General features: G+C 37.5%; 1 protein-coding gene across 1 annotated transcript in view; it reads left to right on the forward strand.

The window, feature by feature from the left end:
- The first annotated feature begins 2,818 nt into the window (after nt 1-2,818).
- LOC121519559 (unconventional myosin-VIIa-like) overlaps nt 2,819-15,692 on the forward strand; it is a 46,477-nt gene continuing 33,603 nt past the window's right edge. The window contains exons 1-17 of the mRNA XM_041802306.1: nt 2,819-2,923; nt 3,094-3,130; nt 3,366-3,467; nt 3,599-3,751; nt 6,287-6,355; nt 6,469-6,584; nt 6,684-6,811; nt 8,667-8,809; nt 9,037-9,150; nt 9,252-9,405; nt 9,835-9,911; nt 9,995-10,114; nt 11,689-11,831; nt 11,916-12,126; nt 12,215-12,350; nt 12,426-12,592; nt 14,518-14,658. Coding sequence (XP_041658240.1) covers nt 3,119-3,130; nt 3,366-3,467; nt 3,599-3,751; nt 6,287-6,355; nt 6,469-6,584; nt 6,684-6,811; nt 8,667-8,809; nt 9,037-9,150; nt 9,252-9,405; nt 9,835-9,911; nt 9,995-10,114; nt 11,689-11,831; nt 11,916-12,126; nt 12,215-12,350; nt 12,426-12,592; nt 14,518-14,658 — 1,986 coding nt within the window. The 5' untranslated portion in view covers nt 2,819-2,923; nt 3,094-3,118. The remainder of the gene's footprint in view (nt 2,924-3,093; nt 3,131-3,365; nt 3,468-3,598; nt 3,752-6,286; nt 6,356-6,468; nt 6,585-6,683; nt 6,812-8,666; nt 8,810-9,036; nt 9,151-9,251; nt 9,406-9,834; nt 9,912-9,994; nt 10,115-11,688; nt 11,832-11,915; nt 12,127-12,214; nt 12,351-12,425; nt 12,593-14,517; nt 14,659-15,692) is intronic.

Below are 15,692 nucleotides of genomic sequence, written 5' to 3' on the forward strand. Positions count from 1 at the left end.
TTTGAACACAATTTTCACATGGAGAAAAACGGTTGAGTGAATATAAGTATAAAGTAATATGGCTTAGTACTTTCTAATATAAGCAAATACATTTTTTTAAACTTAATCAGTTTCTTCTAATGTTTTGAGTTCAATGAACTCTTCGGATTGTAGTGTAAATAAGATATTTTAATTTGAGTCAACTCAAAAATACCACATCTTTTAAACTCTGACGTAATTGGTTTCAACAAATGTTTTGAGTATGTGTTGCTTGTTCGGTTTTATAGTGCAGTACACTGTAAAAATACATCTATGCCGTTTACAGCCTAACTCAGAGTCTAGCTCAGTAACACATTAAGCTAGCTGCAAATGAGATATAATTACGCAGTGGAAAAAGGTAAAATATATATTTCAGGTAGCTATAAAAATGGCTGTACGCTGGAAGTTACGGTAAGAAACTCAAAACTTGTAATCAACATAAACAGTCGTGAATTCCGTGTTCGACATATACCTGCTGCACCCAAGTGGACAAAAATCTGGTTTCAGGTTTATGTAGTTTCTTTGTATGATAATAGTCTTTGTTGCGATTAAATTTATTTCCCTTTAAATCAATAGGAAGCTATTTTGGGGAGTAAAATGTTTTGTAAATTAAATTGGAAAGTTTAACCATGAAACAAAACTATTAGCCTACGTAAAAACGGTAAATGCTTAAACATTGCTAACGTCAGCCGCTACGGCTACAAGCTACCTAACCGTTAATGCTTCTGGCGTTAGCATTAGCATTTTCTGTTGTGAAAATGACAAGACGATTTATATGTTTGTTTGTTTGTTTAAGCTACATTTTAGTTTGAAGAATATAATTCTAATTGCATTTTGATCTCAGTAACATTGAAATTGAATATGCTGTTATCTTCTTTTTAAAGGTTTTATTAAGGTGACCAGATTTCTGATGTGGAAACTGGGAATGCTTCCTGTTCAGATGAAAACCACTAATTATTGTCATGATGGTAAACCAAATGGGGACACTTAAAGTTTCATGTATCCTGGGACAGGGCATCACACACAGCCTGGCTGCTTTATTCTGAGACTGTTTGTGTGTTAACAACTTATCAGTACTGAGAAATTGTGTAAGTAAATAGCCAACAGTCAAACAAAATAGGTTACAAACTTTACATTTGTAACTCCTCTTTCTCTTCTTGTCTCAGCTCACTAAACATCTGTGTTTTTTCTCTAAAAATTCTGTAACCAAGAATTTTAATTGAATTTAAATTTACTGAGAATATTTTTCTATTTTAAAGAGCAACATATTTCCTTTGTTAAATTTAATAAATGTCTGATACAGATTAAACACTTACAAATCACCATTAAAGTATTTAGCTGACTCAGAACTTATCTTGAGTAATTGAAACTATACTGAAACAAGTTAATAACTGTATGATACTTTCAGACCCCTCTCAGAATATAAAATAGATCTATTGGTTGTGGATTTTCTTAATTAAAAAAACTTTTATTTTCATTTAATTTATTTATGTGACTCGTGATCACATAGTATGGAGCACAAACAGGACATGCAATGCAAATAAGAGAGTGCAAGAGATGTCTGAAATACAGGTAGGCTATTACTTAAATGATGGAAGAGCATTCTTCAAAAAATTCCACTTTATGACCTGTGGTTTGTCTAATAGCAACAACAAATTAAATTTAAACATAGAAGGGAGGATTAAATAATACTTTGGTATATAGCTACCTTTCTCTAATCATTATTTTTCTCTGTCTGGCCATTTACAGCTCCCAGTGACCTTAGAGACCCTGGTGTTGTTCAGTCTAAAGTTACAGATACTGTAGCTTTGACTGCCCTGAAACAGGAATGTGATACAGTATCGTCCTTACACCATATAAATGTCTTATACAAGAGTTAATGCTCTATAATTTTAAAGGGAAATGTATGAACTCAGCTTTTATTGTATTGCTTAGTTTTAGCATTGGTTGTGTTATGTAACTAAAAATGAAGATTAGGCTGACATGAGTCAGTCTGTATCATAAACAGACATACAGGCTACATCAAGAAAAAGCCTCTACCGTTGTGACTATTGCACGTGTACAATGTTTATGACATCTTTTATTTCGACTCTTCGACTACCATACAGAGAAACTCTTATCAGAGCCAAAGACTGACGCCAGCGAATAAAAAGCAGAGACTCCCATCTTAGTCATGTGTACTGATTAAACTCATACCACTTCTATTTTACTGTAGTGCAGATAACTAACTATTAAAGGGAGGTTTCCTCTTAAGGTTTGAAGTTCAGTTTCTAACCTAAGAACTCCCACTAGCAGGTTTTTTACAGTTCAGCACTAGAAGACGTAATTTTTCAAGTACCCTGGAGTCCCTCCAGTATCTTCCTCAAAATATGACTTCATTGATAACCCCCACACAATTAATTAAATCATTCTTTCTTGGATGTAAAAGATTGATGGTTAAATCTTGTCATTTATCTTTATTGCAGTCACAGACAGAGATGCCCAGCAGTGTCATCTATGATTTACACAACCAGAGTCCAAAGGCCGCACATAAATTCATAACAACACTTACTGGATGCCTGTCTTATCACATACATTTCTGAACCGTTTTTTTAAAAACTTCTCTGGAATATAATTGCTGTTCAGGACTCTCCCAGCAGAAAAGAATTAAAAATGGGGCAACATGGCTGTAATGATGACCCCTCCATGACAGGACAGATAAAGACCTCTGTGTAAGAGACTGGTTTCTTTTCTTCTTCCATTACACCCGGTTCAAAGTCAAAGTGCCATAAAACCGGTGTGTCAGTCGTAGGAGAGCTGTGTTTCCTCCTTCTTTGCTGAGACAGATTACAGAGGGCGTCAAGACAAACAGCAGTTCCACAGCCGTTTGACAGAGTGGGATTAATGAAGATAAACGGATCGTTAAGTGAGTTGTATCTTTTTTTATACTGCCATATGGATACACAAAACTAGACACTATGAGCACAGTTGTGGCCTCTAAATAATACAGTAAAGAGAAAACCCTGTTTTAACATGTTATGATGGAGTTTCTTGCCTTTGCTGAAAACAGGCCCTCTTTTTGATGTCTTTGTTCAGGGAATAGGACAGTGAGAAACCGGTGATGTTGAGAAAGGTAAGACTAAACCAAATCTCTTAACATGTAGAATGGATTTATGAATGTTGATTTTACTGATACATTTTGTAAAGTGTTTTAATTGGGATTTTGAGATGGTGTTTCCTGGATTTATTGTTACATTTCCCAGCAGTAAGTCAGACAAGGAAATAGTTAAAGAGATAATGAAGGACAAACACAAAGCAAAGTTTGCTGTTAATTAACACATGATTTAATTTGTGGTCTGTATTTTCAGGGGGAGTGGGTTTGGGTGGACTCCGACATCGGGGTCCCAATTGGAGCTAAGGTGAAAGTCACACCGTCAGGCCAGCGGTTACTGGTGGACGATGAGGGAAAGGTAAACACCCTTTGTTGGCTAAAATATAAAGGCAAAGTTCAGATAAAATGTGTGCTGTGAGGAAAAGCACATAAAACAAAATATCCTACATAAAAATAACTGTATTTTCTTTTTACTGTCTGCTCTCCCAGGAGCAGAGTCTGTCTCCGGAGCTGGAGGCATCTCTCAAGATCATGCACCCAACATCAGTGGAGGGTGTGGAAGACATGATCAAACTGGGAGACATGAACGAGGCCGGCCTGCTCAGAAACCTGCTGCTCCGTCACAAACGAGGCCAAATCTACGTAAGGCCACACACAACAACCTACCACTCAGCTGAATTTACTGAGCTTTTAAAAGAGTTTTCACTCCATATGCTTATGGTCAAGATGAACTGATTTGATTTGCCTGGTGACTGTAATATCTGAAAGTATTGTATCTGGATTGAGCTACATTATCTTTTTTAGCACTGACATCCAGCAAAATGTTTTGCCACGACTACATTGGTTTAAAAAAATTTCATTCACGATCCTAATTTCTTCTGAAGATGTGATCATTTACTCCAGCAGGTTTTTTTATGCCAATCCTGTGAGGTATGTCACCTTCAAATAGGGTCATAACTATCGTGCTAACAAAAAAAGATTATAACACCCCCTGTATGGTATTCATGACATCATATTTCTGAGAGGTCTAATTCAACAGTTTGATCATGTTTGATCATGTTTTAAGAAGTGTTGGTGCCTATGGACTACAGTTTTTAGCCAGGGTCCTGCACAACCCTGAATAGTCTTAAATTGTCTTAAATTACACATTTGAAATTTAAATCTGTACAGTCATTTTTTTAACATTGAGATCTTAGATTTTAGGAGGCACTTTGACTAAGACATGTCCTTATCCAATCTTTGTTTTCTAGCCAATCTTAAATGATTTTAATCATCATCTTCCATAAACTGCTGCATAAATATTCTCTATAATTCAGGGGACTTAAATTTGCATGTTCTAAATGTCCTGAAACACTCATGGGCTACCAGGTGGCCCACTTAAATCCCTGCAAAATCCTTGCAGCCACCCTTATTTTAACAGGTCTTCCCTGACAAAAACATTTTTTGCTTTCTGATAAATAAACTGTTTAGAATCAACTCAGCACACCTGCAAAAATATGTGATCGTGAATATCACCATATGCCATATTGATAGAATAGGAGCATTAAATGTGCCACAGATCATCAAATTTGAGTGTTTATGGTCAAAAGAACATATCTGTGCTTTGCCATTTTACATTTCATAAACAGTTCAATAAATCAGAAAATTCAGTCCTGGCCAAGTGAACCCATAAATCGCACATGCCTTTCATTTTTGACTGTTAACTGTGCAAAAGGTGGAGTTAATTAGTTAGTTCTGGTCTTATAAAGGTTTTTAAAAGTCTTACATTTGATTTTAAAAAGCATGGAGGAACCCTGCCATGGCAAGTGTGAATCACCAAATTCACCTTTGTTGTTTTGTCACTTGTTGCTCTGTGTGTTTTGGTGTCAGTGCTTCCCATATGGTTACCACTTGAAGGCTTAGCTTATCCTTAATGACTTCACAACTTAACAAGTTCCATTTGAAAACAGCAGTGTTGACTAATGTGATTGTGCTTTGTGTAATATTTTAGATGATGTACTTTCATAGACATCTCATTTCAAGGCACATTTTGTTTGATGGCTTCACATATTTTATTACCATTCACAATTCAGGCTTTATTTTACTGATGTCTTTTATGTCTTGAGAGGTTAATATGGATTTTTTTTTAAATTATACCTTGAGGGATTGTGGACCAGAAGTTGGATTTAGTTAGTTAGTTAGTTTATTGTCCCTTCTGGGAGGTTCATTTTCACAGATTCTGTGCATACAGGTATAAGAACGCATTACAAGAAGAACGATCACAGGACACAAAAAAAAAAACACGTAGCATTCACTTCCAGCAATGAATTCCTAATAAATGAAGACAATCAGGTGTCATTCACATTCTGTTGGATTAGTGCTGTGATGGCAGAGGGTATAGTAAAATATAAATACACTCGCAAAGATTTGAGTTTTTTCACTGTTTTTCTGGATGTAATGGCAGTCTTACCAAGGAGAATTCACTCCCTTCCTGCATGTCTCTTTTTTTTGACCAAGAAATATTGCAGACATGCTGAACTTTTCTATATTTACTTGGTTTCAGTTTGTCTGGTCTTCATCAGAATAAATTTTAAATCTTGTAAATCATGTCCTCTTCAAAGAAATTCCAATAAGAGGTTAGTGAGAGCCCCTCTCAGGGCTCCTTCCCATTGTTTGTTCAATAATGTTGTGTACACTGTACGGACAGCTAGAAGCTACGCAGAGGGTCCAACCAACTTGTATCGCTATTTTAGAATATTTTTTGGGGCTTGTTGCCATTATTTGATTGGGAAGAGAGGCAGGAAATATGGGACAAGAGAATGGGGAAGTCACGCACCAAACATGCAAGACCGGGAGTCGGTCACTCTACCAGCGCGTGAGCACTATAGCCTCCGTATATGGGCACCTGCTCTACCAACTGAGCTAAACCAGCACCCTCAACTTGTCTTTTTCAACATTTTTGTGCTGTTGAAGCTTTGGAATAGTCAAATTTGCTTTAAATCTATAATATTGGGTTGACTGCAGACATTTTAGAGACTGATTACACAATTCATGATCAAAAGGTTTCTGGTGTGTTTATGTGTTATCCAGTTGATCAGAGCTTTTTAGATCCAGCACAGAAACAACACACTGAATGACTTCAGTGAGATTTTTTTAACTTGTTTAAACTTAATGCTATTTTTTTCTCCTGATTCTTAGACCTACACAGGCTCAGTACTGGTAGCGGTAAACCCTTACCAGGATTATCCCATGTATTCAGCTGAGCAGGTGAGGCAGACACAACAGTTACTATCCACGTTTTATTCCTCTTAATAGTTAACTATTTTCTGGAGTAAAATGGATTCTCTTCCTCAAAGTAATTTTATGAATTTATTCTTCAGGTAAAATTGTATCAAGGTAGAAAGCTTGGAGAACTTCCTCCACACATCTTTGGCATCGCTGAAACTTGCTACAGTAACATGAAGCGCCGCCTCAAGAACCAGTGCTGCATTATCAGGTGGTGAAAACAGAATTTTATTTGTCATGTCATATTTTAACTGATGATAATGTAACTGATTAACTTTAAAATTCTCATTCATTTCCTCTTTCCTCTCAGTGGGGAATCAGGAGCAGGGAAGACAGAGAGCACAAAGCTGATCCTTCAGTACTTGGCAGCAGTCAGTGGAGAACTCTCTGAACGACAGATTGAAGAGCAGATCCTGGAGTCTAACCCAATACTGGAGGGTACGACATCTACAACACTTCCCCACAGTTCATACCAAACATTAAACTGAGAGTTCAACCCTCATTTACTCTGCTGTTAAGTCAGGTACAGAAAAGGTTAAGAGAAAATGCAGCGCAATTAAACAGGAATTAATTTAACTGTGTGGCAGTGGCACAGACAGACCTCAGAGGCAGCTCCAAAACCTGCTGCTAGGGACACCGTACCAGGGGTGCTGTTTCATAGGTATGCTGTCAATTGATTAAAAATGTACAGGCTTTCTTATTAATTAGTCAATCACAGCTGTCAGTTGCAAAAATCAGTAATATGAGTAAGATTTCATTTCACATAGATTCAGTTATAATTGTAGTGAACAAAATGGAAAAACATGCATCTGAGCAGCATCAGAACTTTTACAAGCTAACACTGGCATTAATTTGTTTTAGGGCCACAGGCATTAATGCATTAATTGTGATGAATTAAGGTCCAAAATTGGTGCATTAATTTCTTAAAACTGCTGTATTAGCTTTTTCAGCACACTTTGGTTAAGCCTCTGCAGCATCACCCTGCAGTCACAGTGATGTAAAATAGGTCCACCACTGCTCCTTAACGTCTCATTTCACTTTTAAAAGAAGTCACTGACATCTCAGTGGATGAGTCAAAAATCATCTACACCTTGTGATATCAAACATTTAACTTTATTTACTCCCTTATTTTCTTTTCAATGAAAAAAAAGTTCATTTTTCTGTTGTTTTGTTCATGATATAATCATCCATCTACCAAATGTTCCTTATTTTCTTTCGAAATAAAAGCAGGTGTTTATCCAGAAAGAAAGTCAGTTACCTTTATGGTGTCTTCTATTCAGTTTTGAAACTCGGACATTTGAAGTTATTTAGTCTGAAAATTTTTCACAAATGCCCCCTGAACTCCGCATTTCAACTCGGAAAACTTGGAGCAACTTCAGTCCTCCGAGTTACTGACTCGTAATAACTGACATGCTTTTAACTCGGCTGTGATGCCATTCCCAGCTCTGACATCTGACTTCCAAGGTAAATTAAATGCACCGTAAGTGTAAAACAGTACAAAAATCAAAATGTTAAAAATTGGGAAAGGAAACTAAATGAAAAGAGTTGAAATTTGAAGTTGCAGCAAAAAGATTTATCACAGTAACCTACATAAATTCTGTAATTAATTGTGACTGAAAATTTAGATGTCCCTGCAGCTCTAATTTATATCACACAGGAAAGGTTGCACATCAACAGACAGGAATAAGAGTAGGAGAGACTGAGGGCATATTGTTAACTTATTGATTAATCTCAGAAAATCAGTCTGCAAACAGGTAGAATACATGATATAAATATTTAATGGGATCAAAACTGGTGTGCAATGATTTCATTATCCTTGCTGTCCTCTAGTTTTATAGTAAATACTGCATATTGCACACTTCTTATTAAATGAAAGGGAAAATCAGAAAGAAGGGACAGAAGAAAAAAGACATTCTCTGAAATAAACTGAAAAACCTTGCATATTTTGTGATGTAGACACCGATTAGATCAATCCACTGTTGTGCAGTGACACAAGTTGTTTCATTTGATTAGTTATTAATTTTCTGAATATATTTCCTTCTATTTTTCAATCCTCTTGAACAGACAATAGTTAAGCCTTTAACTCTAAAGTAGCAATTTGGTATCAGAAAATTCAGGTTGTATTTGAGATCCTCCAGCTCTAGATTAGCCGTTTCACAAAATCCAAGCCACAGATTCATTTTTAGCCATTATAGTCTCTTTTGGCTTTCACATCCTCCACTCATTCATGGTGCACATACATGCAGAATAAGGGGTTAAAAGGATTTCAAATGTTATTTTCTTTCCCCTACAGCATTTGGAAATGCCAAAACCATCCGCAACGATAACTCCAGTCGCTTTGGGAAATATCTGGAGATCTTCTTCAGTCAGGAGGGAGTGATTGAAGGAGCTCGGGTGGAGCAGTATCTGCTGGAGAAGTCTCGTGTCTGCCATCAGGTAACAGAGCTTAGCAACACAAACTAAACTCAGTCTTATCACTCTTAAAGGGAGGATCTGTTTTTAACAGCCATGAAATCATGCACTATCAGTGGCAGGGCTGGCTGAATAAACAGTTAACCTAATCTTGATTAAAGCACTGTAGATAGAGCAGAATAAAGAATAATGATGAACACCTTCACCTGATCTTTTTGTCGCTTTAACAGTTATTTTTTCCATCTTCTCAGGCCCTCGAGGAGAGGAACTACCACGTGTTTTACTGTCTGCTAGCAGGAGTCACAGAGGAGGAGAAGAAAACTCTGAACCTTGGAAAAGCTGAGGAGTATAGATTCCTTTCTAAGGTATTTTAAGAGCTTCCTGCATCTCATTTTGTCATTTATATGCAGTGATTTATTTCTATAGTGTTTGCCATAAATAATCCCTTTTCTCTCATGTGGTGTAGGGCAGCTGTATCGTGTGTGCAGGCAGGGATGATGCTAAAGACTACACACGTATCCGTTCTGCAATGAAAATCTTGAACTTTACAGAAAGCCAGTGCTTGCAAATCTTCAATCTACTGGCGGCTATTTTACACCTGGGAAACGTTTGCTTTGAGGGTGAGTGCATGCACCTCTTTATAACATTTCTTGAGATAATTTTGGGTATGAATTTGAACTATACAAACAAATATTGATTGATGCAAATGTGGCAATTTTAAATTGGTGATATTTATTTTATCTCTGAATTTCAACAAAGCTTCATATGAAATATCTAGGAAATTGAAAATAAAAGACAAAGGGGGTAATTTAAAATGATGAAACAACTGTAGCATTGCAAATATTCAAAACAAAGCAAAAATATTTGTGTGATTGCTAAAGAAATATTAAATTACATTTAATTCAGTGACGTTAACCTAGCAAGTTTGTTATTTCAAGATATGAAAGCAAAAATTTAGGTTTGCATCATCTGTAGTAAGTAAAAATATCTCATTCAGTGAATTATTTTTGTTGATGTTTTTGTCTTATTTGATGTCTTTGTTCCACCAGCAAACACACAAAACAACCTGGAAACCAGTGATGTCAGCAAGTCTGAGCACTTCAGCATCACAGCGTCACTGCTGGAGGTAAACAGCTTCTCATTGCTCTCATTTTTATTGAAATTATACACAAAACGAAATAAATTAAACATCCACATTTTTATCTGCAGGTTGAGAAGTCATCCCTGTCAACGAGTCTGACCCATCGTTCATTCAAGACAAACAGAGAGAGAGTGACCAAACCTCTGAACTCCGAGCAGGCCTCTGACTGCAGGGACGCCTTCGTCAAGGTAATCAAATTTACTGAGCGATGGTAAATCTGAGCGTTTCCTTATTACGTCCTGGCCTCTGATAGAAGGACCTTTACTATAGTAAGCTTGTTTACCTTTTCTTTCGATAAGGAAGTGTTTGACTTTCATACAGCATGAGGTGCTTCCCACCTTTTATTGCAGAGACTGTGTAAAACATAACCTTGAAAAGCAGATTGATACGCCCGTTTACTTGTTTCTCACTGGCGAATCCATCTTGCAAAGCTCCCATCTGAACTGTTTGGGCCCGGTTAGAAAGTGACAGGACCAATCAGCAAGGGGCAGTACTTTCAGGCGTGGCTGAGTTGTGACATAAGCAAACAGCAACAAGAGGCCGGTGGAATTTTGGCGGAAGACATTAGTGTGGATGCTGCTAAAGCGCCAGTTTTATCAGAACTTGATGACATTTCTTCATTAATAGAAGAACAAAGAACAGCAGTGAGTGACTGTTCAACGACAAAAGTTGTGTACTGACATGTCTATAGTTGCCATGATTCACATTATTCCTCAGTAGCTGCACACACGCACCTCGGTCGTGGGTACGTCACGTGTTTTATTGCTCTGATTGGCCCATAAAGATGTGACAGACAGAACGTTCATCCAATCCAACTCCGAGTCTTTCAAATCCTCTGCCCTTTCCCAGGCGCTTAGTATTGAAGGTTTTCCAGATGATTGTGTAAAACAAATCCATCTGGCGTGTCAGGTTAGTAGACATGCATATTTCTGCTGTAAAAATGCACATTTTTCTTCCCACCCTCCACCATCAATTTAGACCAATAATGAGCCACCCAGATCATCAAAAGGAGGGACATTTCTGGAGCAGAATCAAAATGATTCGTACCATGGATATTATTTTTGCACTTTAGTAGCGACATACTCTAGTGCACTTACTTGAGTCAATTAAAAAACAGAGACAACACATGAATTAAAGCCATCTCGGTACTGTAAGCCTAAATAATTCAGGGAAATGCCTTTAAAAGATGCCAGTAGCACATGGGATAAGAAAAAAAAAACAATTGAGACTTCTTCAGGTCAGTGTTAATTTCGTAGACTAAAACTATGGCTAAAAATGTTCGTCAGCAGCCTTTTTTTCCATGACAAAAACGAGACTAAGACTAACCAAAAATAGACCTTTGATGACTAAAACTGACTAAAAGTAAGTTTAGTTTTCATCAAGATGACTAAAACTAGACTGAAATGTAATTTACTTTTTGTCAGCCATTCAAAATCCATGATATTTCTCCACTGTAGGTAACTGTCAAAAAAATATGCATCTGAATCTCTCCTGCCTCTCAGCTGTAGAAAGCCGGACCCCAGGTTTGGCAGAGTGCAGAGAACACACTACCATGACTTGGTACCAGATTTAGGCAAGAGAATAAGTGCTTGAAATACAAGTAAAGACTACAATGTGAGAACTTTTTATGGACATAGCTCTTGATATCCAGAGATTAAAACAAGTGGCCATTTATGTAAATAATTGTTTTAATCAGTACTTGATGTGGCCCTCATGTATGTTCAAGAAATTCAATGTAAATGCTGTTGTTGTTTCCCTTTAGGCAATCTACAACAAGCTTTTCATCTGGATCGTTGAAAAAATCAACAGTGTTATCTATAACAAACTGAAAAAAAGCTCCAAATCCTCTTTCTTGTCCATTGGCCTGCTTGACATCTTTGGCTTTGAGAACTTCTACAAAAACAGGTTTGTATATATATTTACATTTCGTAAAGACTCATTACAAGTCAGTATCTAGAATCTGATAAATATTTCCCTGTCGTTTCACAGCTTTGAGCAGCTGTGCATTAACTTTGCAAACGAGAAGCTGCAGCAGTTCTTTGTGGCCCACATTTTCAAGCTGGAGCAGAAGGAGTACATGAAGGAGGACATCGTGTGGAATAACATCAAGTTCAGTGATAATGAGAAAATCCTGGACCTCCTGGCTGGAAAGCCCTGTAACCTGCTAGCACTGATTGATGAAGAAAGCCAGTTTCCAAAGGTGCTATAATTGGCTGATTTCTTTGTACATACATTAGATGGAAAAGCTGACAGCTAAGTCAAATATCTGTGTGTTTTGTGGCTTACAGGGCACAGACATCACACTGCTGAACAAGATGAACCAGCAGCACAGCAAGAACAACACCTACATTGCATCAAAAAGTCAACATGACACAGACTTTGGGATTCACCACTTTGCAGGCGTGGTTTATTACGACTCCAATGGTAGGAAACAAACCCCGTAAACATTTGGAGCCACAAACTGAAAGCCTGCTGCTGTAATGTTTTTTTTCTGTTCAGGGTTCCTGGAAAAGAACCGAGATGCCATCAGTCCTGACATAATCAAGATGATTGATGTCTCAGACAACAAGCTCCTTCGTCAGATATTCGAGTCTGATGTTTCAGTAAATGGAGTGAAGATCAGTAACAACAAGAAGATCATCATGACACCCAAGAGCTCACTACGGGTATGTAAACACAACCTAATCAACATTTACAATCAGAATCTGGTTCATTATGAAATTGGTTCACACATATGAAGAGGAACTCTGTTGCAAAAATGATTAACAAAGAAAAGGAATTGGAAGAAAATTATATATATATTTTTTGTACTGTAAATGGCAGTTTTCATAGTGGGGTTGTCACAGTGTTCTTTTTCTGTGCTTTTTTCTTTTCTTGTTCACTGACTACACTTTCAATGACTCGTGTTATAACCCACTAAGCCCTAAGCTATTTTTTCACCCATTTTATCTCGCCTGGACTTGTTGCCTCAAAAAATTTGTGAAAGATAAACGCTGGGGTGCACAATCAAGCTCTGCACATCCTTTTTTTCACAAAAACCTGGCCTTTAAGAATAAGTGCAATAATGTTACTTGGTTTTAAGAAAGTTATGGGACTTGAAGGATAAAAGAAAAACCTTAATGGAAATTAAAACTCAAAGATTTTATGTGTGACACACAGTAAACAATAATGATTACAACTTTTTTTGCACAAACTTGTTCTTCCATTTCCTGGGCACCAAAACATGAAAAAATAATCATTCTATGACCAAAAAAATCTTCAAAACATTCACATTTTTACAAAAAAGTCCTTGCATGTCTCTGTGTTAACTTTAATAATGCAATTATTCATAGCAGTTCCTGTCCGTAGTGACATAGATGGCCATATCACAGGCTCTCTGTCTCTCTTTCATTCACTTATGAGCTATATCCTATGAGCCATCTCTTTCAGCACCCAAGTGTAAAGACATGTGCAGCTTGAAAAAGCATGACACAATGATGGAGCAGCCTGCCATTTGTTGTCAGCCCATCATAATGCATTGTGGGATACAAAATGGTGCATAGCATTAGCAGAAACAATCAAGAGATGATTAAAAAAATGGATTAAAAGACGTTCAATATTGGAGTTACTGGTATTGATTAATGCTTTAAACACCCCAGAAAGTCACCCAGGATCCAGGCTCACTAGATACGCTTCTATAAGAGCTACAAATACGTGGATAGCCTCATTAGAATGGCACAACGGCCTTCTTTCAGAGGGAAAAAAGTAAGTGGCTACGATGTGCTGCTCAAAAGTTATTCAGTCTTTTGTAATCTGTGTCTCCTCTTGTCATCATGAAACATCTGTTTCAGAGGCTTAACCAATACATTTTCTGTTGTTTTTATAATCAATAGTGCAAGAAAGTACAAAAGTTTTGAAATACAAAACATACGCCTATATTTTGAACCTGAATCTGCTGAAAGCAGAAAGAGAAAGAAAAAGCACCAGGGTGGGCAATCAGCACTAAGATTAAGTGGAGGGAATGTGTGCCACTACTGACAAAGTGGTGCTACAGAGAACTAATCCTTTATCTTCTGATCGTTTGACATTGGTTACACGCCAAGGAACTCAGAAGTATGTCTTGGCCATTCTTGTGAATGCATAATCTCAAGAATTCTTCCATGCATTTTCTCTAAATGTGCATAAATTTCCATCCTCACTCATTTATGAACTGATTAGATTTGGGAGCTGAAGGGTCAGAGGTCTTGGTTATGGGTATTATGTGCATCCCTTGCTTGTGAATTCGTTATATCCTAAGACCACTCCGAGGGATTTTCTTCAAACTTTTCATGGATGTTTACTCTGACTTGAGATTAATCTTATCTTGTCTTATCGGTTGTCATTTAGTATTACTGCCACTCTGGAGATCAGGAGATAACTTTGTTTCTGCCGTACTTAACTGACCTCAACTTGTCTTGTACACAAAACAAGAGTTCATGATTTTAAAAGCTCAAATTGACGACATTTTGTTGAGTATACATGGGATATGCTTTGATAGTGGCACTGGAGTTACAGTTTTCACCGTTGTGCTGACTTTGCATCTTGATATTTCTCTCCTCTGTTACCCATTCAGGCAAAGACTGAGGGTCGAAAGCAAGTGCCGACGCTGAGCGGTCAGTTCCGTCAGTCTCTGGACTCCTTGATGAAGGCCCTGTCTGCCTGCGAGCCCTTCTTCATCCGCTGCTTCAAACCCAACAACGACAAACAGTCTGAGGTGAATCACACTGGAGCTATACCATAGAATGATTACACTGAGTATTACACAATGGCTGCTATTTAAGCCCATATAATTTATCAACCATGTTAAGAGATGAGGTGTGAGTTCATGTTGTGCAAGACTGAGAGGCATGGTTATGTAAGTTTGCAGCTCACATTACCTTGGTTCAACTGAAGAGGATAAAACTAATTTTCCATTCTGCCTCTTAGCCTCTTGATTATCTATGTTAACAATAACCTCTTCCTGTTTGTGTCATAAAGCAATCAAGCAAATTTCCTGTAAAATAAAATCAGCCTACAATGTGGGGTTGTAATTCAGAGGCTTTCCTCACAGTTTCTAATTTAATCAAAGTCATAGTCCTTCCATTTTTTATACTGGTTCAAGCAAGGGCAGTGCCACTCTGTTAGTAGATCACTTTGGTCCAAACTGTTTAATCTTGACATCTATTGGACATTTTTCCATTTCCATCGCCAATGGAGGTTGGGCCAGCGTCTGAACTGTTACTTTTACTGCCAATAATGCCATAACTATGATATCCAGGCATTTGGTGCTAGTAGTCTCACAGTTTATGAAATGAGGATCACCTGAGTGCAATGAATGTGTCTTGAGTGATTGTAGTATAAAGACACCTGTGTCTGGAAGGTCCAGTCACTGGTTGATAAATATTCCTGGCTACCATTACACCATGAAGACAAAAAAAACACTCCAAGCAACTCAGAGAAAAGGTTCATGAAAAGTATAGGTCAGGGGATGGATACAAAAATAAAGTCCAAGGAACTAAACATCCCCAGGAGTTCATATAAATCCGTTATCAAGAAACGGAAGGAATATGTCACATGTGTAAATCTGCCTAGATCAGGCTGTCCTCACAAACTGACTGACCGTGCAAGAAGGAGACTAGTGAAAGAGGCCACCAGGACACCTATGACTACTCTAAAGGAGTTATAAGCGTCAGCAGCTGAGATGGAGAGACTCTGCATACAACAACTCTTGCTCGGGTTCTTCACCAGTCAAAGCTTTCTAGGAGAGTG

This window comes from Cheilinus undulatus, linkage group 13 (assembly GCF_018320785.1).
Source record: "Cheilinus undulatus linkage group 13, ASM1832078v1, whole genome shotgun sequence".
NCBI classification, from domain to species: Eukaryota; Metazoa; Chordata; class Actinopteri; order Labriformes; family Labridae; genus Cheilinus; species Cheilinus undulatus.